This window comes from Symphalangus syndactylus, chromosome 7 (genome assembly GCF_028878055.3).
Source record: "Symphalangus syndactylus isolate Jambi chromosome 7, NHGRI_mSymSyn1-v2.1_pri, whole genome shotgun sequence".
Classification (NCBI taxonomy): Eukaryota; Metazoa; Chordata; class Mammalia; order Primates; family Hylobatidae; genus Symphalangus; species Symphalangus syndactylus.
Window position 1 is genome coordinate 32,087,103 of NC_072429.2, and position 23,979 is coordinate 32,111,081.

The following is a 23,979-nucleotide window of genomic DNA, read 5'->3' on the forward strand; positions in this document are numbered from 1 at the left end:
TGCAGCAGACCTGTGTAGACTAACTCCATATTTGGGCCATGCATCTGCTCCCTCTTTTGAGGACCTAAGGGGCTTACATACGTGATAGTGGGGACATACTCAGGGAAAAGACACTGAAAATGCAGCCCCAGAAATTCAGATGGAGCAAAAAGAAGAGCCAAGAATCAAGAAGCCCGAAACATCGCTGCCAGATGCTGCATGATCCCTTATGAAAAATGTCACTGAGGAACTCACACAGTAGGGCGCCCTAAAGGGTGGTTCCCCACAGGAAATGGACACAGGCCAAATCAACCTTTCTGTAGCCACTACTGGTAACTTCAACTCACACTATGAACCCAGATTTCCTGCCGGCCCCTCAGAGCTAGAGTGCTGTGCCCATGTGTTATCCCCTTTAAGCACCCTAGCTCAGAGTGCTAGAACCAAGGCAAGGGACAAGGCCTCACTCACCTTGGGCCGTGCTGGGGAAGGCCGAGGCCTCTTCTTCACTTCAATCCAGTTCTCAGAATCCAGATCAGGCAGGCTGGCAGACAGGCCCTTGGGTAGTGTCTTTAGGTTGCTGACCTCCTCTGTTTTGGTTGGCACTGGGGTGACTGCACGAGGAGAGCCAGGTGCCGACTCTAAAGGGTGGAAAGGTGAAGTCTTCATCCCTCCAGCCCTTCTCCTGATGCCAGCCCTGAGGAGGACTGTTGCCCGGAGGACAAGGGCAATCCTCATGCCAGCAAGTACCTACCTGTCTCCTTTTGGTAGTGCTGACGGGGGACAAATTCAGGGCAGTTGAGAAGCTGGGAGAAATCAGTCTGTGAATAATCCACTATTGGGGGAAGAGGCCACTTTTCTGGTTCCTCCCTCCTACGAACTTTCTCATCAACGATCTCCACCACCTTGCTGTCTTTTAGGGCCTGCAGGGGAGGAGGAGGAAGAGGGGATTAGGAAGAAAATCTTGGACAGAAAGATCTTGGAAATGGTGGACAACTGGGTTCCCCTGGGCTTGGTATGAGTCCAATGCTACCAGTAACATAAGAAAATTGGCACCATCTTCCACAACTGGTAGATAATGTGAGATGTTCAAACTTATAGGAGGTACCAGCATAATGAAAACACCTACCCTTTTACTCTTTGAGGCTGCAATCCTACTTCCAGTAATCTGCCCTAGAGAACACTTGCACTAACAGGGAGCAGTATGTGTAATATCTGAACAAAAAGCCATTCACAGTAACACTGGAGTAGAACAAGAACTGTAAAATACCTAACTTGCCATCGCATAGGCAATTTAAATATTTACAGCATATGCATGAGGGAACACTACTCAGACATTAAAAAACTTTACACGTCAGGCACGGTGGCTCACATCTATAATCCTAGCACTTTGGGAGGCCAAGGCGGGCAGATAACAAGGTCAAGAGATCGAGACCATCCTGGCCAACATGGTGAAACCCCATCTCTACTAAAAATACAAAAATTAGCTGGGCGTGGTGGCAGGCGCCTATAGTCGCAGCTATTTGAGAGGCTGAGGCAGGAGAATCGCTTGAACCCAGGAGGTGGAGGTTGCAGTGAGCCGAGATGGCGCCACTGGCACTCCAGCCTGGGTGACAGGGCAAGACTCCATCTCAAAAAAACAAAAAAACAACCAACTTTACATGTGCTGAGGTGGATAAACCCACAAAATATTAATCAAAAAAGCGGGCTGGGTACAGTGGCTCACACCTGTAATCCCAACATTTTGGGAGGTCAAGGTGGGTAGATTGCTTGAGCAAAGGAGTTCAAGACCAGCCTAAGCAAAATAGCGAGACTCCATCACTACAAATCGTAAAAAAAATTAGCTGGGCATGGTGGCTGGCACACATCTGTGGTCCCAGCTACTTGAGAGCCTAGGTGGTTGAGGCTGCAGTGAGCTTTGATAACACCACTGTACTAACTCCAGCCTGGGCAAAAGAGCAAGACCCAGTCTCAAAAAAACAACCAAAAAAAATACAAAAAATTAGCCGGGCGCGGTGGCGGGCGCCTGTAGTCCCAGCTACTCGGGGGGCTGAGGCAGGAGAATGGCGTGAACCCAGGAGGCGGAGCTTGCAGTGAGCCGAGACTGCGCCACTGCACTCCGGGCTGGGTGAAAGAGCGAGACTCCGTCTCAAAAAACAAAACAAAACAAACAAAAAAAACATCCATCTATAGGAGCAGCAGTTGAAAAAACCATGGAGCATTCCACACAATGGTTAACTATGCAACTGTACACAGGAATGAGGAATATCTTTCTGTTATATACTGCTACTTTGCTACTTTGCAGTTAGCTCCCAGATATATTAAGTGAAAACAAAAAAGAATTGAAGAAATGCATGTGTTGTATATTTCCATTTACCAAGGATACAAATACATACAGAGGCATTTGCTTTTTTCTTAAATGGAAAGGTTCTAAAAAGTTTGCCTATAAGAGAAGAAAGGGTGTAAGTGACAGAATTTAAGTCAGACATCTATGACTATACCATGCTGAGACTCTAGAACCATGTAAATGTTTTACACAAATGTAAAACAACTTAGAAAATTATAGGAGTAGGGAGAAAGCAATCTCTAAAACTTGGAAGCAAAATAAAACTAATATATATATATCAATTTAAATGTGAAACCACACAAAGATTCTTTCGAATGACTTGAAGATACAGTTATTTGACTGTATAAGTGGAAAAACTGTTTTCAGTGGTAGTGGAGATATTGTAAGAATAATGTAGAGCTTGGCACAATGGCTCACGCCTGTAATCCCAACACTTTGGAAGCCGAAGTGAGAGGATGGCTCAAGCCCAGAATTTCAGACCAGCCTGGGCAACACTGCGAGACCTCATCTCTATAAAAAATTTAAAAATTGGCCACACATGGTGGTGCGCACCTGTAATCCCAGCTACTCAGGAGGCTGAGGCAAGAGGATTGCCTGATGTCAGGCAGTTGAGGCTGCAGTAAGCCATGATCGCACCACTGCAATCCAGCCTGTGAGAGCAAGACCCTCTCTCTTTAAAAAAGGAAAAAAAAAAGAAAAAAAAAGACTGTAGACATACTGTGAAATAAAACAAAATGAGTAATTATGTTGGTATCATTAGGAATTAAGATTATGGGCATGGGAGAAAGGAGTAGGTAAAATAAAAGACCCACAAGGTTAAGTAAAGACCATTTAATAGAAAATACCAGAACAGGCCAGGCGCAGTAGCTCACGCCTGTAATCCCAGCACTTTGGGAGGCCGAGGTGGGTGGATCACCTGAGGTCAGGAGTTCGAGACCAGCCTGGCCAACATGGTAAATCCCTGTCTCTACTAGAAATACAAAATTAGCTGGGTGTGGTGATGCATGTCTGTAATGCCAGCTACTTGGAAGGCTGAGGCAGGAGAATTGCTTAAACCTGGGAGGTGGAGGTTGCAGTGAGCTGAGACCATGCTGCTGCACTCCAGCCTGGGCAACAAGAGTGAAACTCCATCTCAAAAAAAAAAACAAAAAACAGAATAACTCCATGATGTATTTTATCTCACCAAAAAACAAAAAAATCATCTAGAAAGAATGACCAACCAAGTAGCAATAAAGCACCCCTATAACTCAGACTGGTATCTAAATACCATTTCTCAAAAGAAAGGAACTAGAATTCCTTTTAAAAGTGGCCAATTCCAGATCTGGGGCAGGAAATGTGTAGGGTCCCACTGACCAAAGATGGGACAATTTGATCCAGTCCATTAACCGCAATGGACCAAAATAAATATGTTTGAACCCATAAGCTTATAATAACAAATGATACTAAAACAAACCACCAAATCTCACTGGTCACCTATGAAAGCTATTAGACATCAACTCATAATTCTGCAAACTGGCTAACAAAGGGAGGAAGATCAAACATTAATCTGCCCTTCCTGTACAAATTATACCTCTTGGTAACTGAACAGTTGATGAGGCAAAGTTACTTCTTGAAGAGGTATTCCACCTAATAAATGAAGACCGACTGATAGAATTAGTATATTGTCATTTTGCAATCCTAATGAACACTGCTGGCAGCTTATATCACGAGACAATCAAATGAAATGTTACGTGCCACCTGAGAGAAAATACATCATTATGATAAAGTATTCTTGACAAGGAGGGGAAAAAACTTCAAAACCTGAATCTGATCAGGCCTCTAGATCAGCAATTTACAAAAAATTTGGAGTACAGATGAACATGTTAAAATGACATCCCTGTACCTTGTGGAAAATTCTACAGGATGTACAACTTAGTCTATTCAAATAATAAACGGCAAAGAAAAAGAAAAACAGAGGCAAGAGGAGACTTATAAGACAATACACAGGTCCTGTTTGTTTTTTGTAGAGACAGGGTCCTGCTATGTTACCCAGGCTAATCTTGAACTCCTGGGCTCATGTGACCCTCCCCTTGGCCTCCCAAAGTGCAGCGATTATAGGTGTGAGCCACTGCACCCAGCCTATAGGTCTTATTTGGATTCTGATTCTCACAAACTATGTATATATATGGCACCAATTGAGGTGAATCTGAACTAAATATTTGATGATATTAAGGAACTGTTAATATGTTAAACTGTTAATTTAGGTATGATAATGATATTGTGGCTATTTTCTTTTAACAAGTCTTTTAGAAATCTATACTGAAATATTTGTGAACAAAATGTCAGGTTTTCTGGGATTTTCTTCAATGTAGTATGTGAAAATAAACAGATGAGGGTACAGATGGAATAAGATTAGCCATAAACTGATACTTGCTGAAGCTGACGATGGGCTCATTATACTGCTCTACTTTTGTTAAGTGTCTGACATTTTCCATAATGAGCAAGAAAGAGAGAGAAAGGAAGGAAGGAGGGAGAGGAGGAGACTAGCCAAGCCTTGAGACTTCAGCAGAAGTCATCAGATGATGACTCTTCCAGGGCTTTCTGCCTTGGCCCAAACTCCAGCTCCCTAAGGACCTTTCTTTCCCCTGCATCCCAGCTCCAGGGAGGAAGACATACCGCAAAGATGAGTGAAATGTCAGTGGTAAGGGCCTGCACTCGGTGGAAGGAAGCAATAAGTGTGATGGGTAGGAAACCATCAGCATCCATTTTCCTTCGCAGGAAGAAGTCTCGCTCTAAATTGTCCACGCTGAAGTAGTATTCACTAAGTGGAGGGAAGAAGTAGTTATCACTGAGGGATTGGTGCATCAGTTTCATGAGTATGCCTTCCTTGTTCTGCTACACACCCCAGCAATCTCACACAGCCTCTGACCTACCCCATACCTATCTTATATACCAACAGTGTTGAGGGCTGAAAAGAAATGATGTGATCCCTTCATGGCACCCTACCTTGCTTGGGTCAAATCACTCCTTCTGCCCTAAGCCCCTTGGCATGCCTGTCAAACTCCTCATCCTCCTTTAAATTCCAGTCCAAATATTGTTGGTCACTTTCTCTTCTGCTCCTAAAACACTTATAAACACTCCATTGCAACCATTTATTTTCTTGTATGACTTCCTTACTGGACTGAGAGACAATATATCAGAGTGGTTAAGAACAAAGATTCTATAATAGGACAGAAAAGGATTTAAATCTGTGCTTTGTTACTTACTAGCTGTGAGATTCTGTGCAAATTACTGGGCTGGTTTGCTCGTCTATAAACTTGGGCTAAAAGACTCAGTTCACAGGAATTCAACAGATAAGAACTGCAGGACTAAGATAATGCCTCCACAACAATAAACATTGAGCCTGGCCGATGGTAAAGCTTCAATAAATGTTAGTATTCTGTCAATGTTGTCATTACAAATGGAAGCACAGAAAGGGGTAAATTCTAAATATTTTCATTCCTTTTTGTAATGGTATAGTTTCTAACTTTCTAAAGGTAAATGTTGTACCACTTCTGTAATAAACAATGAGAATGTGGTATCACTTCTTTAATAAACAATGAGAAAAGCTATCTTTTCAGCCTGAGGCTGAAACTGCTGCTAAGCACCAGAAGGGCCTGCCCAGCTATGACACTCTAGCAACCCTTAACCTCTCACTCATTTCTCCAGGGTAAGAAGGCTTCCGCGCACTCACATCTGGCGCTTGATGTAGTCTTTGAGCAGTTCCTGATCCACGCTGTAAAGCTCGGTGCTGCTGACATTGTCAAAGTAGTAGGTGATGTTGTTCATGTACTTGGGCGTACGAGGCCCCTCCACACCATCAAACTTTCGGTAGCCAAACTGGTAGTCAAAATGGGCTATGGGGGAAATGGGTGCCATGAGGGAGAGGAGATTCCTGCCCACCACCCCCGCTGCACACCCTTGGACATCCCGGAGCCCAAAGGGGCCTCACGTACTTCGAGTGCCACCCCGGCCGCGTCCCCGGCCGCGACCACGCCCCCGTCCACGGCCACGGAAGGAAGCCCGCGCCCCACCAGCCCCATCACTCTTCACACTCGATGTCTCATCCTGGTCGTGCCAGGCAGGCTCCGGTTTGATCTCTGGTTGCCAGGCTGGGGTGGGGGGGGCCACGGGTACGTAGGTGGCAGACTCAGACCCTATGGGGAGAGGGGTACCAGGTCAGGCCTGAGGGTGTCTCCCAAGTCCAGGCCCTCCATAGTGGGTAGTGCATACCTTTGATCTCTCCGCGATTGGCAGGTATGTGTCTAGGCTCTGGCGGGCGAGTGGGGCGTGAAGCCAGTTTCTCTCTGGGCACTTCAGGCTTCATGTCTATTTGTAACGGAACCCACTTGTGTTTGTTTCCTGGGAGACAGCATGGGTACATGAGAAAGGCTTGAGGGAGAGGCCACTCCTAGACAGCTCTACCCAACTCCTCCTCTTCTGCCCTGGACTTGGGCCCAAATCACAATCTGGTTACCTTGGGCAGATCCCTTTCCCACACATTAGCCCTCTTTTTCATCTCTAAAATAAGCTGGTCAGTGGCCCTCAGTGTATTAGAGACTCCTCGTTAACTCCCAAGATCAGTGTCTCCATGGCCACAGAATCCCCTTCTGGAGTCAGACACATGGCGGCCCAGAATGAAGACCATGCTTTCCAGACTCCCTATAGACAGGTGCCAAAACACTGCCTACGAGAGCTAAGCTGAAGTAACCAACTCCAGGTTGAGTCCCTAAAAGGAAAAGGGCCACCCTTCCCTGTTCCTTTCCTCCTAGCTAGAAGGAGAAGGAAATAGGAAGCCATCAGTGATGATATGAAGAACCAGTGTACCACAGCAAGCTGAAGGGATTCAGGAGTTGCCATACCAGGCCTGGCGTATTTACACCAAGCTGTTACATCAAAGAAAGAAAGTTTTATCTTGTTTAAACCATGGTTACTCTAAATCAGCATTAGAGAAGCCAAAATTTCAGCAGGTTTTTTAAAAACTCTTGTGTTTGAGAGGAGGGACTGATTAATGACAGATGGTTGAAGACTGCTGTCTCACCAGCCTACATCCATCAGTTCCACACTGACTTTTCAGAGGGGGCACCTAAAGCTCCTCCAGCAGTCCCCTGGAGTCCTGACATTTCACAGTTCTACCGTGCCACCTTCTCCCAAGTCCTACTCCAAGTCACTCACCTTTCTTCTTCTGCCCGCCTCGCTGGCAATCCTCATCTCCATTCTTTTCCTCCCCTGATTCATCCGATTTGGTTTTTGGACTCTCCTTATTATCACTTCCTTCTCCTTTCTCCTGTTCCTTCATGTCCTTCTTGGGTGGCAGTTTACGGGCAGGCTGAGGCTTGTGGGACTGTGGCTATAGCAGGAAGTAAAGTAACAGGGAAGTGAGTGTGAGTGCCTCATGGTATAGGAGGGAAGGCACTCCCTGTCACTAGAAAGGCAGGCAGGAGCCACAGCATGCAATGGCAGGCTGGGCGGGGTGTATTCTAAGGTCATTTTCACACCTGAGATGGTTTCACTGGGAAGCATGGTCAAATAGGCCAGAAGGTGGGAAGGCAACTTCTCTCTCCAGCTTCCAAGTCTAAGTGACAGAGACAACCTCAGGACAGCAGTGCTGAGGCTCACAGGGGCAAAATTATTCCCTGCAACAGGGCCATGCTGTCTAGGTAGTCTGTGGGAAGGAAGAGATGCCCTCTGGCCTATCAACAACAACCCTGTCTGTGAAGTAAAAGCGGCCGCAGCCAGTGAGTAAAGACTCTAAGCCACTGGCCCAGAACAAAAGTGCTGGGAAGAAGAGAACTGACTAGGAGTCCTCTCTTTGCTAGGCCCGAAGAGAATTTTATAAGCTTCCCCAAGACATGTGGTCTGGAGGTCGGTGCTTGGCCTAATGACCACTCTCCTACTTCACTCAGAAAACCCAAGCGTAGTGATGGAGAACACAGGCTGGGGAATAATACAACACACCTGACTTTCAATCCCCACTTGGCCATCAAGGGCTAGTAATTAACCTCTGCAAGTCTCAGCAGCTTCATCTGTAAAATGGGAATTATAAAAGGACCTATCTCAGAGTCACTGTGAGGGTTAGATGAGATGACGAACGGGCAATTCAGCTGACCCTTGAATAAAATGGCTTTGAACTATGTGGGTCCACTTATACGCAGGACTTTAAAAAACCGAATGCAGATCAAAAATACAGTATTAGCAGGATGTGAAACCTGCATACACGGAAGGTCAACTTTTCATATATGTAGGTCCTGCAGGGCCAACTACAGGACTTGAGTATGCAAAGATTTTGGTATGCACAGAGGTCCCAGAACCAACACCTGCCACCAGCCCCGCCATGTATAACAAAGGAAAACTGTACTTGGCAGTCACTGACACAAAGCAAAGGTTCAAATGATGACGGTTCTTAGCTATTTCAATGTTGCTCAGATTCTATTAACCATTCAGTTTAGAAAACAGAGGCCAGGGGGCTGGGGACGGTGGCTCACGCCTATAATCCCAGCACTTTGGGAGGCCCAGGCGAGCAGAGCACCTGAGGTCAGTGCAAGACCAGCCTGGCCAACATGGGGAAACCTCGTCTCTAAAAAATACAAAAATTAGCCAGGCATGATGGTGGGTGCCTGTAATCCCAGCCACTCGGGAGGCTGAGGTGGAAGAATCACTTGAACCTGGGAGGTGGAGGTTGCAGTAAGCCGAGATCACACCATTGCACTCCAGCCTGGGTGACAGAGTGAGAATCGCTTGAACCTGGGAGGCGGAGGTTGCAGTGAGCCGAGATCACACCATTGCACTACAGCCTGGGTGACTGGGCGAGACTCCATCTCAAAAAAAAAAAAAAAAAAGAAAAGAAAAGAAAAAATTGAGAGGCCAGGCATGGTGGCTCATGCCTGTAATCCCAGCACTTTGGGAGGCTGAGGCGGGCAGATCACTTGAGGTCAGGAATTCGAGACCAGCCTGGCCAACATGGTGAAACCTTGTCTCTACTAAAAATTCAAAATTAGCCGGTCACGGTGGTGAGCGCCTGTAATCACAGCTACTCGGGAGGCTGGGGGAGGAGAATCACTTGAACCCAGGAGGTGGAGGTTGCAGTGAGCTGAGATTGTACCATGGCACTCCAACCTGGGCAAAAACAGTGAAACTCTGTTGGGGGGAGAAAAAAAAAAAAGAAAGAAAACTGAGAAAGGTAAGAGCTGAGGCTCTCTGGAAGCTTGAGGAGCTAAATGTGTGTATGTCAACAGAGTTCAAACCTGCCTATCCTTCCACACAGACTCACCTGAACACTCTTGTGGGCTATCTCTCCAGGTGTGGGCCAGTTGATTGCATCTCCAAAGTCACCAACCTGCAGGGAACAAACACTATGAGGGCCCCAGAAGTGACCCTGCCTTTGCTATTCAGAGCCCCATCCAAGCTTCACCAAGAGATCAGAGGCCAAATCAGTCTGTTCACCAGGACCATTCACACCGGATACCCAGAAGGGGCTCCTCTGCAATTCACAGACAATCCAGAACTAGTTGGCAGTCCAGGAGCATTCACTAGAACAGGAAAGAGGCCACCAACTCCAAAAAGTCCCCTTGGGTTGCCCACTCTTATTCCTTACCTTGCTGCCTTTACGCTGTTTAGGAACAGCTGCCCTCACCACCTTGGCTGGAGCAGAGTGTTCTGTGGGAACAAGAAGGGAGAGATTAGTAATGCAAAGCCCATGTGAGGGGGCTACTGCCAGCTCCTCACCCTCATCACCGTCCCCACTCCACCAAGCAACCTGCAAGTTCCCAAAGGAGAAAGACACAGTAGAGAGGGGAAAGACATGTGCTCAAACACCAGTAACAATTTTACCAGCCCACTCCTGAAGAAGTCATTGAAAGCGAGATCATGCAAAGAGCCAGGAGCCAGCAGCCAGCAGCCAAAACCCAAGGAGTCCTGACTCAGGTGGCAGGCCCTCAGAGAGTATAGTTCCACAACAGAGACTGAGGCCTGGAGAAAGAAGTCCATGCCACCAGAGTCAGCACTATAACTCAGGGCTCCTGAATCATGGCAGATGACTGAAAGATCATTTCTGGCCCTAACATTCTAGAAGTTTGATGTGAGCAGACCAGGACTAGTGATCATTGGGAAGGCAAAGTAAAAACTCTAAGTGAGCCATCAAAAAATCTAGGGACCACACCAGGGCCGGCTGCTCAGGAAAGATTTTTGTCTGCCTTCTCAGCTTCCAAAGAAAAAGTGGGCTCCCACTTGACTCAACAGTTCTACCTCTAAGAATTTATCCTAATGATACAAATTAGACAAGAGTTATGTACAGAGATGTCCTACTAAAATATTACTTATAACTTCAAAAAATGGAAAACAACCTATATACCCCAAAATAGGGGACTGACTAAAGTTCATCCATTTTTAGAAAAGTTATGAAAAAGATAATGATCTCTACTAATAAAAAACGACGGACACAGTAAATGAAAACTTTGTGGCCAGGCGCAGTGGCTCACACCTGTAATCCCAGCACGTTGGGGGCCAAGGCAGGTGGATCACCTGAGGTCAGGAGTTCGAGACCAGCCTGGCCAACATGGCGAAGCCCTGTCTCTACTCTATTAAAAATACAAAAAATTAGCTGGGCATGGTGGTGGGCACCCGTAATCCCAGCTACTTGGGAGGCTGAGGCAGGAGAATCACTTGAACCCGGGAGGTGGGGGTTGCAGTGAGCCGAGATAGCGTCATTGCACTCCAGCCTGGGCGACGGAGCAAGACTCTGTCTCAAAAAAAAAAAAAAAAAGTTTGTTTTGAGACAGAGTCTTGCTCTGTCGCCCAGGCTGAAGTGCAGTGGCGCCATCTCGGCTCACTGCAACCCCTGCCTCCCAGGTTCAAGTGATTCTCCTGCCTCAGCCTCGCAAGTAGCTGGGACTACAAGTGCACGCCACCATGCCCAGCTCATTTTTGTATTTTTAGCAGAGATGGGTTTCACCATGTTGGCCAGGCTGGTGTCAAATGCCTGACCTCAAGTAAACTGCCTGCCTCAGCCTCCCAAAGTGCTGGGATTACAGGCATCAGCCACCACACCTGCCTAAAGTTTTTTTAAAATCCTTCTTGTAAAACAAAAATGTGCACATGCACACACATACAGTACAAACTCTAGAACAACATGTAAGAACTATCAGGGGCCAGGCGTGGTGGCTCACGCCTGTAATCCCAGCACTTTGGGAGGCCGAAGCTGGTGGATCACAAGGTCAGGAGATCGAGACCATCCTGGCTAACACGGTGAGACCCGCCCCCCCCATCTCTATTAAAAATACAAAAAATTAGCCAGGCATGTTGGCGGGCACCTGTAGTCCCAGCTACTGGGGAGGCTAAGGCAGGAGAATGGTGTGAACCCAGGAGGCAGAGCGTGCAGTGAGCCGAGATCGTGCCACTGCACTCCATCCTGGGCGACAGAGTGAGACTCCGTCTCAAAAAATAAAAAATAAAAAAAAAGAACTATCAGGAATTAAATATAACATTTACAGCGACTTCAGTTTTTCAACAAAGACAGACAGGGGCTTTTATCAAAAACAACTGTCTTAATTTTTTTTTTTTTAAAGGAAGTTATTCTAGTAGGTCCAGTCCCTTCTACACCCACACTTGCTTTCCCAACACCATTCTGAAAAACAAGAATTTCTGTATCCCTTCTTCCCCCAGAAACCCACAGGAAAAGATACACCCTGTGGCTCTGCTCACTGACTTCTCTCCTATCACTTAGCCTGTACTGTTGGCCAGCCATGCCAGGGCAAGCGCTGCCCCCAAACCCTGAGCAGCAGAGAAATTTGCCCGGCTGGCTTGGAAAGAAATGTTCTACTCCTTGATCAGACCCATGTTCCCTTAATGAGTAGAGTGTCCTTGCCTGACTCCTCACTGTGAGGCCACTGCACTCCTGGCTTCCACCCCCTACCAGAGCCACTACCCCCTCAAGATACCCCACATGCCTTTGAGAGCTGGAGCTGTGGAACCCAGCCAACAGCATCCCACACCCCCAGCGCAGGGCAATGGTGAACCAGAAAATCTCAATCCCAAGAGGATAGAGTTCTTAGGCCCAAGGAGCCATTCTGCACCCATACTCCTGGGACTCATGGGTTAGCCTGGATGAGCCTAATACCATCTAGTCCCCTGATAAAATCTTCTTCTGCTTCAAACCAGGACCAGGTTCATATATACCTACACTATGGCTGGTAATTACTTCTCCCAATATCCAGCAACACTGTGTGCAAGCTACCAGGAGAGCAGGCCAAAGGGCCTGGGTACCACCAACACCAACTTCACTAACAGGATGTTATAAAGAGAAATCAGGTGCAGAGGGCAAGGTATTCCTGAAGACTTTTCCTTAAAAAGGTGAGGCAAAGTCAGATCATTGTTTGATCACAAAAGGAGACGGTAAAGTATTGAAAGCTCAGTCTCCAATCAACGTGAGAGCCTTCCTGCCATGAAAAGACCTCACCGATTCCCTACTCTGCCACCAATCTCAAGCTGATGAGAATACAAACAGTCTGAGCATACACATGAATATTCTTAAATTAGTCCTGTGTGAGTTTGTTGAAAAAGGTCCATCCCCAGGTTCCTCTGTCCTGAAAACCCATGATGCCCTGTTCTTTCTCTGCTCCCAGGCGGGGCTTCAGGTTGCCCCTGACAAGGAGAAAAAAGCCCCCAGAAAGGCAGAAAAATCCACTGGGGAGCAACAGCCACTTCTGCCTTTAAAATCTAAAATTCACAGATTTGTTAAAATCCTACTGGGCTTCAAGGAAACCCAGAAGGGCTCAGATGAGCTGCTGTCAGGCCCTGCAAGAGACCAGAAAGAAGACTAGGCTTTCTGATGACTTCAATTATCCATCTCAGCCACAAACCCTCACCAGGTAACCACTGGAACACGTGTGCACACAGGTACACACACGCACACACAGGTACACACACGCACATACAGAATATACAGGTTCAGCTGGGCCTGGCATCTGTAATGGCTGCCAGTGCAAACCAATCCTTTGCATAGGCACCAATCCCCATGTCCAGCACCACCCTAACCAAATCAGGGGATAATTCTCCTCCTTCTACCCCTGCATTCTGAAACCTGCATGCCTGCTGACACTGACCCAATGCCCAGTCAGGAAACACCATTCACTTGGTCAAGAAAACAGTTAAGCCAGGCACGGTGGCTCACGCCTGTAATCCCAGCACTTTGGGAGGCCGAGGTGGGTGGATCACCTGAGGTCCGGAGTTGGAGACCAGCCTGAGCAACATGGAGAAACCCCATCTCTACTAAAATTACAAAATTAGCCAGGTGTGGTGGCACATGCCTGTAATTCCAGCTACTTGGGAGGCTGAGGTGGGAGAATCGCTTGAACCCAGGAGGCAGAAGTTGTGGTGAGCAGAGATTGCACCATTGCACTCCAGCCTGGGCAACAAGAGCAAAATTCCATCTCAAAAAAAAAAAAAAAAAAAAAAAAGAAAACAATCATAGAATGAAAGGACCATAGTTCTAATCTACTCAACTTGTAGATAGGGAACTGAGGCCAGAAAAAGGGAAGGGGCTTCCTCAAGACTAGCTGCAGAGCCAGGATGAGAGCTGCAAGTCTTGACTCCCTTGCCAAAGCTCCTCAACAGCTCACCAGAAATTCCATGGAGCCCAATGGTTTCCATGTGTCTACTGGTGAGGAATGGGTCAAAAGCCTTCTTAGTGTAATCTTAGAGCACTTCCCTGGTTTTTCTGAGTAAACAGTTACTGATGACTGGGCCCAGCAGCTTATCTGTCCACAGGTCTCCGAGGCCCAGATTGTAGGAGGGAGGATGGCAGACAGAGTCCCTAGGAGGGTCTTCTTCCTCAACTAAGGCAAACCAGGCCTAAAGGGTATCTAAGAGAAGGAAAACCACCTTCTGTCCCAGAGGACCATAGCCAGGAGCCAGTACTAATTCTGGTAATTCTAGTTCCAGGAGGTCCAGGGGCTTCTTAAATACACACATGCCTTTGTTAAAAATGAAGCATACCAGCTGGGTGCAGTGGCTCACGCCTGTAATCCCAGCACTTTGGGAGGCCGAGGTGGGCAGATTATCTGAGGTCAGGAGTTTGAGACCAGCCTGGCCAACATGGTGAAACTCTGTCTATACTAAAAATACTAAAAATTAGCCAGGTGTGGCGGCATGTGCCTGTATTCCCAGCTACTCAGGAGGCTGAGGCAGGAGAATCGCTTGAACCCGGGAGGCGGAGGTTGCAGTGAGCCGAGATCGCACCACTGCACTCCAGCTTGGGTGACAAGAGCGAAACTCCATCTCAAAAAAAAAAGTGAAGCATACCAAAATTGCTATGTGCAAGAAGCAATCTGAATATGGTGGTGGTGAGAACACTAGAGGACTTTTCTGACAACTATCTGCATGGCAAACCCACTATTTTCACTTGGATTACCTAAGGTTATTTTGAGTGTCGAGGAGCAGGGAGCTAATGCTACTACTGCTAATGAAGGATGAAGAGAAATGAGGGGTAGAAGGTGGGTGCTGAGGAATGGCAGGGCAGAGAGGAATTACTAACTGGGATGGTTGGAGTAGGGATGACGGCTCCTCTGTAGAGTGGAGTGGTTAATGACCACACGACCTCAACTGTCTAACCCCGAGATTCTTTGAGCCTCTATTTTCAAGTGTGTCTAACACCCCCTCATTCAAAGACCACCTAGGAAAGTCAGAGGGCCCCATTAAGCACATGGACTTTGCTATGGGATGGACTTAAAGTGGAGTCCCTACCTACTCTGCTCCTCCCAGGGTCCCTCTGAACTTCACCTTCCTCTGTAAAATTGAAGTCATAGTTACATGGCTGCTGAACAGTTAAATGAACAGAGCATACTAAGAGTACCTAAGCACACAATAAATGCCCAACAAATGCTAATATTACAATTCACAAAGGAAGCTTACTATTTCCAAGCAATCACCACCCTCACTCTGAGATAGAGATGGGGATGGGGGGAGATACACCAAATCACCTCTCAAAATGAAAGAATCAGAATGTACGGGAAAAACTCTTCGGGGGATTAACTGGTTCAATTCATCCAGTCCAGACTGCAAGTGAGGCTACCCACCTCACCTGGCTGGCTCTTCTGAGCGGTAATCCATGCCCACTGGGTGGGGACACCACACCACCACATTGCCCTCCAGAGATAGGAGGCATATGGACCCCAGGGCAAGTTTCCCCAGGAAAGAGGAAGGCTTCCAACCTTTGTAGTTTAAAATGAGGAAAGAAAGATGGGGGAATTTACCACAGGTCCCCCAGGGGTGCTTTGATATAAAGCCCTACTTTGTTAGGGAGGAAGGAAGAACATGGGGAAGGCTGACAGAGTTCCCTTTCAGTTGAAATTTAGTCATTCCACTTTTTACTCAGAACAGAAAAGAAAAACAGACCAGGCTCAAGTAGTCTCTCTTAGCCTACTAAACCCATAACCCTGGCCAGTACACAGCCAGGTAAGAAGATTTAAAAGTGTTTTCACTATTGCCTTGTTCTCAAAAGATCCTGAGGCTGCTGACCTTTTGAAACAAAAGCTACCCAGAGGTTCCAGACGTGAAGGTCTGAGGAGCAAGAACTTGGTTCAACCAACAGGTAGAAAGCACATGGGTGATTCAAACTCATCAGGTCACAGTAAAAAGATCTGGTAAGAGGCAGAGAGAAGCTGGAATTAAAACTGAGGGACCAGTGCGTGAAAGGTGAGAAAAGACGGAGCTATTCAAAGCAAGCCTTCAGGACCTGGAATGGGTGACTAGAAACACTACCAGATTTCAGGCCTGAGCACTGCCAGGAAAATTAGGAAGACCAAATGCTTATTTGGGGACTGGTATCATCTCCTGGAGATTGGCATCTGAAAAGCCTGTTTACCAGAGAGCTAAGAACTACTACCTTGAGGAACAAGGTAATCTGTTGGGTTTACGGGCTGTATTACATTCACACTCACCCATCTGCTACCATACACCTGGCCATTAGGTCGACCTCCTTGGGGGAGACCTCCCAGACCTCAAGTGTGGTGAAGTACCCTGCTATGTGCTCCCACGGTATTGTAAATGTTAACGGGCTGGTTACTTATCTGCCCCTCCCCTGGGGGCAGGGACCACAGGGCTGCTTTCACAGCAGTATCCCAGTGTCTAGCTCAGGGCCTGGCAACACAGCAGACACTTGTTTAATGAATGGCGACTTCACACCAGAAGACGCTTTGCTTGTCAAGTGCTAATTCCTGAGGTTATAGCCTCAACCCTTAGCCTTCAGCTGGAGCCCTCCCAAATACAGAGAAACTGCTAGTGTCCTAGAAACTGCTGGCTCCCAGAGGAAGGCAGGCCCTAGCCCAGCTTTGACTCACAGGCAACCCAACTGCCTGATATCAGTGCTGCGCCTCAGTCCAGAATGCAACACTAACCAGTTGCACAACCCTTGGGAGCATTACCTACCATTCTACCCCAGCATCATTCTCCTTACTAATATTGGGTCTACAGGTGTGAGAACAGAAAGATAGGTCTCAACCACTGAGATTTCTCACCAAAGCACAAGAAATGCTAGCAGCAAATCGTAGATGCACAAATGACATGTGTAAATAATATGTAGTGAGCATTTACTAGACACCACACTGTTCTAAACTCTCGGCATGGATTCTTTTAATCTTGATCATGTTGAATTAGTTTCTTTCATTGGTCCCATTTTAAAACGAGGAACCCAAGACACATGGTGGAAAGGTTATTTGCCAAGATAACAGCCAGCAAAGAGCGGAACAGGATTTGGAGCCAAGCAGTCTGACTCTAAAACCTGTGCTCTTAACCACTAAAAGGAGGTGGAAGAGAAGCTAAGGGGTATTAAGTTACCACCTTATTGTAGCCAACAGGACAGTTTCTCAATAGCAGGGATGGCTGGGCATCATTCTACATACTGGGGAAAACCAAAGCCTGTTGCAGGGAAGCCTAAAGTAACAGCTGGACAAGCGGCACCTCGGTGGTTGGAAGTGCCTAGTTTCCCTACCCAGAAAGGCAAGGGAAACTACCACCAAGCACACCCAGCTTGAGTCTAACTCCAGCACTCTGGCACTGGCAGCCCTATGAGGAAAGAGACATTCCTACCAGACCCACCTCCCAGTTCCTCTTCAGTTCTCCCAGAGGCTGCTCAGGGGGATCCAGCTGATATCGATTGTGCCCCACCCTCAGCCCCCAGATATAAGGAAGGCCACTACTATCTCCCTAAGCCTGTGTCCAGGGACCCTGACTGTGGAAGGCAGCAATACCATCTGAAGGGAGGGTGAGGCAGGCAGGAAAGAGTGCCTGGGTTATACTACCCACCTGTGCCTGTCCCTCCCAGGCCAGCCTGGGGACAGATTATCTGAAAAGCCTGGCTACTTTCAGCTGTCATTCATCCTGGGGATGGGGTGGAGTCATAGAGGGGAGCCTGGAGACCCACAGGCCTTTCCTCCTGTAATGACTGACCCCAGCACCCTCTAAGCAGGAACATTCTTCTATGGAGTAAAGAGAATGCCATGTTAGCCCTCCTCACCTTGGTCACCAGCTGCTGCTGTCGGTACCATCTCTCAGAGGCCTCTCTGCCCAGTCCTCTCACCCAAATTTCCCCTAGACCTGCAGATGAAATGCAGCAGGGGCTGGAAAGGCATTCTTAGGGAGAGGAATGGGCAGAGAAAGGGAAGGAGAGAAATGTTCAGAAGGTGAGACCATCTTGAGTTCCCTGAAAGGAAGCTGCAGGCCACCAGTCAGCTCAGGAGTGCAGAGTCTGCGTCCCCTTGGCCTGGGAGGAGGGGCAAGGGTGGGCCAGGCTCCAGTCACATGATGCTGGCCAGCCTGGCCCAGCCCAGGCCGAGCCCCAGCTGACTATCTTTGGCCTGTGGTGACCCAGGTGGCCCAGTGCTCCCACTCTCCCTGCCCAGACGTGGACCCAGCCACCCTCGGGTGGCTGTGGCCACTCCCACTGCTGGTACTAGTCCCTGAAATCTTGCTTCAAAGCTGATCAATAATCAACACAGCTGAAATATATCAGCAGCCACTAAAGCTCCTGGCCTCCAAGTGCCAGCTCCCTAACCCAGCCTATTCTAAAGAGCACATTTGGTTCTAGTTAGAACAGTAATAATAATCACCTTTTACTGCACACTGACTAGGTACCAAAAACTGATCTAAGTTGCTGTTTATGTATGATTTCACTTAATTATCTCAAAAAGACAATTATTCCAGTTGTCCAGAAAATGAAACTGAAGGAAGGGACTCACCCGAGGTCACAATGTTGAAGAGCAAGATGACTGATTCCTCAGATCTAGTCACAGATCTCAATATAAGTTCTCCTCAGGAGGCTTCCTGACTGCCCAATGTAAAAGTGCTACAAAACCAGCAACTCTGGATCAAGTTTTAATTCAGTCCACAATTTAAGGTCTTCAGGGCACTCACTACCGCCTGAAATGGTTGCATCTGTGTGCATCTCAACTCCGCTAGACTGCAATCAATTACTGAGTGCTTACTATAGAGGTGTCCAATCTTTTGCCTTCCCTCAGCCACAGTAGAAGAATTACTGTCTTGGGCCACACGTAAAACACACTAACACTAACGATAGCTGATGAACCTAAAAAAAACAAAAATTGCAAGAAAATCTCAATGTTTTAAGAAAGTACAAATTTTTCAGGACGCATTCAAAGCTGTCCTTTGGACAAGCTTGCCTTACTATGTCTTTGCATGGTACCAAAGTTTTTTACATGTAATAGCTCATTTATTTTTCCTTTTTTTTTTTTTTTTTTTTTTTGAGACAGAGTCTCACTCTGTCACCCAGGCTGGAGTGCAGTGGCGCCATCTCGGCTCACTGCAAGCTCCACCTCCCGGGTTCATGCCATTCTCCTGCCTCAGCCTCCTGAGTAGCTGGGATTACAGGTGTGTGCCACCATGCCTGGCTAATTTTTCTGTATTTTTAGTAGAGACAGGGTTTCACCATGGTAGCCAGGATGGTCTCGATCTCCTGACTCGTGATCCGCCCGCCTCGGCCTCCTAAAGTGCTGGGATTACAGGCATGAGCCTAGAAGGTAGGTATGATGATGATTCCCAGTTAAACAAATGAGCTATGCACAATCAGCTTGTGGGGCTCCCTTGGGCTCTCCTAGGCCCTGGACTTCAGAAGCCAATCCTCTCAGGCAGGTTGCTAGACACACACAACTCCATGCACACCTGACTCCACTACCCTGATGTGGGAGGCTGCCAACCTCAGAGGTTTTCTTCCTGTCCTTGGTGGTCAGTCACCACCTCAGGTAACACAAACTCATTTTTTTATTTTTTGAGATGGAGTCTCACTCTGTCGCCCAGGCTGGAGTGCAGTGGGTGGCACGATCTAGGCTCACTGCCACCTCCACCTCCCAGGTTCAAGCGATTCTCCTGCCTCAGCCTCCCGAGTAGCTGGAATTACAGGCGCGAGCCACCAAGCCTGTCTAATTTTTTGTATTTTCAGTAGAGACGGGGTTTCACCATGCTGGCCAGGCTAGTCTTGAACTCCTGACCTCAAGTGATCCATCCGCCTCAGCCTCCCAAGGTACTGGGATTACAGGTATAGGCCACCGCGCCCGGCCCACAAACTCATTTTTATTGTCCTTCCAATCTTAGGGCATCCTTTGTTGGAAGAGGCTTCTGAATCCCCAAAAAATTACTTTGGATTATTCCCATTACTGGAGTGGAGAGGCTGATCCCAGACCCAGTCAGGGCTGGAAAGACTTGAGAATCTCATTGTACATACAGAGAAACTGAGGACCAGGAGAGGCCGAAGTCACCAGTGATTTACTGTAGAGCTGGCACTGGAACATCAAATTCTTGTCTCCCAATCTAGAGCTCTTTGGCAAACCAGGAAGCCAATTATCTCCTCCTCAACAAAATACATTCTGTGCCCAACTATATCCACTCACAGGGTCGGGGCAGGGCCTTAGGGACCCAAAGTGTCACAGGAACTGTTCCCCGAAATTACCGATACTGTCAAGAAAAACTACTCACGTGGAACTGAAATACATGACCACAAGGGAGGGTGCTTTGAAGTGGCTCTGGGAGGGGCCCCCATTTCCAATACCTTTTTTCCTCTTTGAGCCCTGCCAGGGAAGGCTGAATTTCTCAGCTACCTCTGGAAGACTTGGTGGGCCCTGGAGATCTTTTTCTCACTGTCTGTCCTGAGAGGCAGGCTGGATACATTTGGTAGCCTGAAAATTCCACAGCAGTGAGAGGGACTTTCCAGGAAGGGTCATCCCAAAAGCAGATAGGAAGCTGGAGTTCTCGAGTAGCAACTAGTTCCTCCAATCCAGGCCAGCCTGGCCAGACAGCCTTGCTTCCCAGGAGCTGCTAATTTGCCTCTCTTGGTAAGTTCAGGCTGGCCTACAGGCTCCTTCAGTGTCATATGCTACACTCCAACTGGCAAAGAGTTGAGCCCTGGGATGCTATGAATGTGGAGACAGGACAGGCTCAGCAGCCAGGGTGCTGCCCCACCTGCAGACTCCCCACCCCTGCACACAGATGCTCTCAAGGCACCAGCACACCCCTTTAGAGAATGTAGAGGGGGGCTGGGCACAGTGGCTCACGCCTGTAATCCCAGCACTTTGGGAGGCCGAGGTGGGCGGATTACCTGAGGTCGGGAGTTTGAGACCAGACTGACCAACATGGAGAAACCCCATCTCTACTAAAAATACAAAATTAGCCAGGTGTGGTGGCGCACGCCTGTAATCCCAGTTACTCGGGAGGCTGAGGCAGGAGAATCGCTTGAACCTGGGAGGTGGAGGTTGCAGTGAGCCGAGATTGCGCCATTGCACTCCAGCCTGGGCAGCAACAGCAAAACTCCATCTCAAAAAAAAAAAAAAAAAGAGAGAGAGAGAGAATGTAGAGGGGGTCCGACCCCTACCCCAAAGCCACCCTACCAACAATTTACTATGCCACTGGGTTAAGAGACAGGTTAGAGCAGCAGTTAACAGCGTGGACTTCGGAGTCCATTCTTGGATGTACTAACCAACAGCCACCATCAATTAAGTAACTCACAAGGCCAGGGGCAGATGAGTCAAAATTGAGCAATCTCTCATGTAGCTTGTAACTTGATAGGCATTAACTGGGCCACACATCAATGACAGCCAAGCAACTAGGTTCATGAGAAGGCAAAATGACAGCTTACAGAGATGATCCCAGGAGTCAGATTTAACCTCTCACTTTCCTGAACTATTAATGGGGTCCATGAGCTAGCTCACAGGATTAACAGATTAAATGAAGTAATAGTACCATAAATGCATGGTAATTATTTTTCATTTCTTTGGGGCAATTCTTTTTTTTTTTCTTTTTCCTCCTAGGATTTTTTTTTTTTTTTTTTAATTATACTTTGGGTTTTAGGGTGCATGTGCACAATGTGCAGGTTTGTTACATATGTATCCATGTGCCATGTTGTTTTGCTGCACCCATTAACTCATCATTTAGCATTAGGTATATCTCCTAATGCTGTCCCTCCCCCCTCCCCCGACCCCACAACAGTCCCCGGAGTGTGATGTTCCCCTTCCTGTGTCCATGAGTTCTCATTGTTCAATTCCCACCTATGAGTGAGAACATGTGGTGTTTGGTTTTTGGTCCTTGTGGTAGTTTACTGAGAATGATGTTTTCCAGTTTCATTCATGTCCCTACAAAGGACATGAACTCATCATTTTTATGGCTGCATAGTATTCCATGGTGTATATGTGCCACATTTTCTTAATCCAGTCTATCGTTGTTGGACATTTGGGTTGGTTCCAAGTCTTTGCTCTTGTGAATAGTGCCGCAATAAACATACGTGTGCATGTGTCTTTATAGCAGCATGATTTATAGTCCTTTGGGTATATACCCAGTAATGGGATGGCTGGGTCAAATGGTATTTCTAGTTCTAGATCCCTGAGGAATCGCCACACTGACTTCCACAATGGTTGAACTGGTTTACAGTCCCACCAACTTTGGGGCAATTCTTGAACCTGCCTGGTGCCCAAAAAAAGGTGGGGTAAGTGGGGAAAGAATATGGTTGCCAGATTTAGCAAATAGCAATTCAGGACACTCTGTTAAATCTAAATTTCAGATAAAGAGTAATTTTATAGACTAAATATGTCCCATGCAATACTGGGACATACTTATACTAAATATTTGATTTATCTAAAATTCAAATTTAACTGGGTGTCCCCTGTATTTTTAGTTTATTAGATCTGGACACCATAGTTAGGAAAGACCATTGCCCCATGTTCCAAACTGAAAGTGGAAGAGTGACCAGAGCCCTGGGCTAGAAGTCAAGAGACTGGTTGACAGTCCTGGCTCAGACACCAGAGCTCTTGCTATGGATGCTTGGCAAGAATTGCCCTCCCGTGTCTTCAGTCTCTCTATTCAGAGGCCTGTGGTAGGGGTGGGCAGAATCCTATCATCTACAGTCCTTCCAGTCCTAACATCTTGTGATTTTGTCCTTATACCCATTAATCTCCATAAATGCAGCCAGCTTTCCAGGACAAGCTATTAAGATTTTTGGCATGCATTCAAATTACCATGTGAGGAGCTTGTCAAAATGTAGATTCCTGGGTCCCATCCTTCAGAGATTTTTTTGCTCAGCAATGGTGGAGTCAGGAATCTGCTAGGTAATTCTAAGGTAGGTTTTCTCTGTACATACTTAACGGTTATTTTGATGTAACCTAGTGAGTTTCAACTGTTAAGCTGACAGGGGTTACCCAAAACCACAATACCATATTTAATATTTTAAAATCAGAGCTGCACTTTTTTTTTTTTCTTAGCTGGAGTCTCGCTCTGTCGCCCAGGCTAGAGTGCAGTAGCGCGATCTCGACTCACTGCAAGCTCCACCTCCCGGGCTCACGCCATTCTCCTGCCTCGGCCTCCCGAGTAGCTGGGACTACAGGCGCCCGCCACCATGCCCGGCTAATTTTTTGTATTTTTAATAGAGATGCGGTTTCACTGTGTTAGCCAGGATGGTCTCGATCTCCTGAACTCGTGATCCGCCCACCTCGGCCTCCCAAAGTGCTGGGATTACAGGCGTGAGTCACCACACCCGGCCTGCACTTCTTAAACCAGCAGTAAGTATAGTCATGAGCCAAATAATGCCATCTCCATACAAATATGACAGTTGGTCCTGTAAGATTATAATAGAGCTGCCCTATACCAGTGTGCCACTTTATTATATATATTTTTTTAATTTTTAATTTGTGTAGGTACATAGTAGATTTACATATTTATGGGGTAGATGAGATACTTTGATACAGGTATAATAATCTCATCAGGGTAAATGGGGTATCCATCATCTCCAGCATTTATCCTTTCTTTGTGTTACAAACAATCCAGTTACGCTTTGTTATTTTTAAATGTACAATAAATTATTGCTGACTGCAGTCAGTGTGCCATTTTTTAAAATCTTTAAAAATATTTTAAGGCTAGTAAAGTGAAGCAGGGGGTATGAAGAAGGAACACTTTTTATTCCATATTTTATACCATATTTTTACAGTACTTTTTCTTTTTAATACAGAGTCTCGCTCTGTCACCCAGGCTGGAGTGCAGTGGCGTGATCTCTGCTCACTGCAACCTCCGTCTCCTGGATTCAGGCGATTCTCCCACCTCAGCCTCCCCAGTAGCTGGGATTACAGCTATCCGCCACCACACTCGGCTAATTT

General features: G+C 47.0%; 1 protein-coding gene across 5 annotated transcripts in view; it reads right to left on the reverse strand.

The window, feature by feature from the left end:
- Window positions 1-23,979, reverse strand: part of LARP1 (La ribonucleoprotein 1, translational regulator) — a 108,662-nt gene that overhangs the window by 17,390 nt on the left and 67,293 nt on the right. For 2 of the 5 annotated variants that reach the window (XM_055285511.1, XM_055285506.2), the window contains exons 2-10: window positions 9,936-9,997; window positions 9,612-9,677; window positions 7,517-7,691; window positions 6,575-6,703; window positions 6,376-6,498; window positions 6,036-6,198; window positions 4,979-5,123; window positions 731-899; window positions 448-617 (exon numbers count right to left, since the gene is read on the reverse strand). In XM_055285511.1, coding sequence (XP_055141486.1) covers window positions 448-617; window positions 731-899; window positions 4,979-5,123; window positions 6,036-6,198; window positions 6,376-6,498; window positions 6,575-6,703; window positions 7,517-7,691; window positions 9,612-9,677; window positions 9,936-9,997 — 1,202 coding nt within the window. Of the gene's footprint in view, window positions 1-447; window positions 618-730; window positions 900-4,978; window positions 5,124-6,035; window positions 6,199-6,297; window positions 6,499-6,574; window positions 6,704-7,516; window positions 7,692-9,611; window positions 9,678-9,935; window positions 9,998-23,979 lie in introns of all 5 variants that reach the window. The other 3 variants (XM_055285509.1, XM_055285508.2, XM_055285507.2) reach the window with 2 other exon arrangements.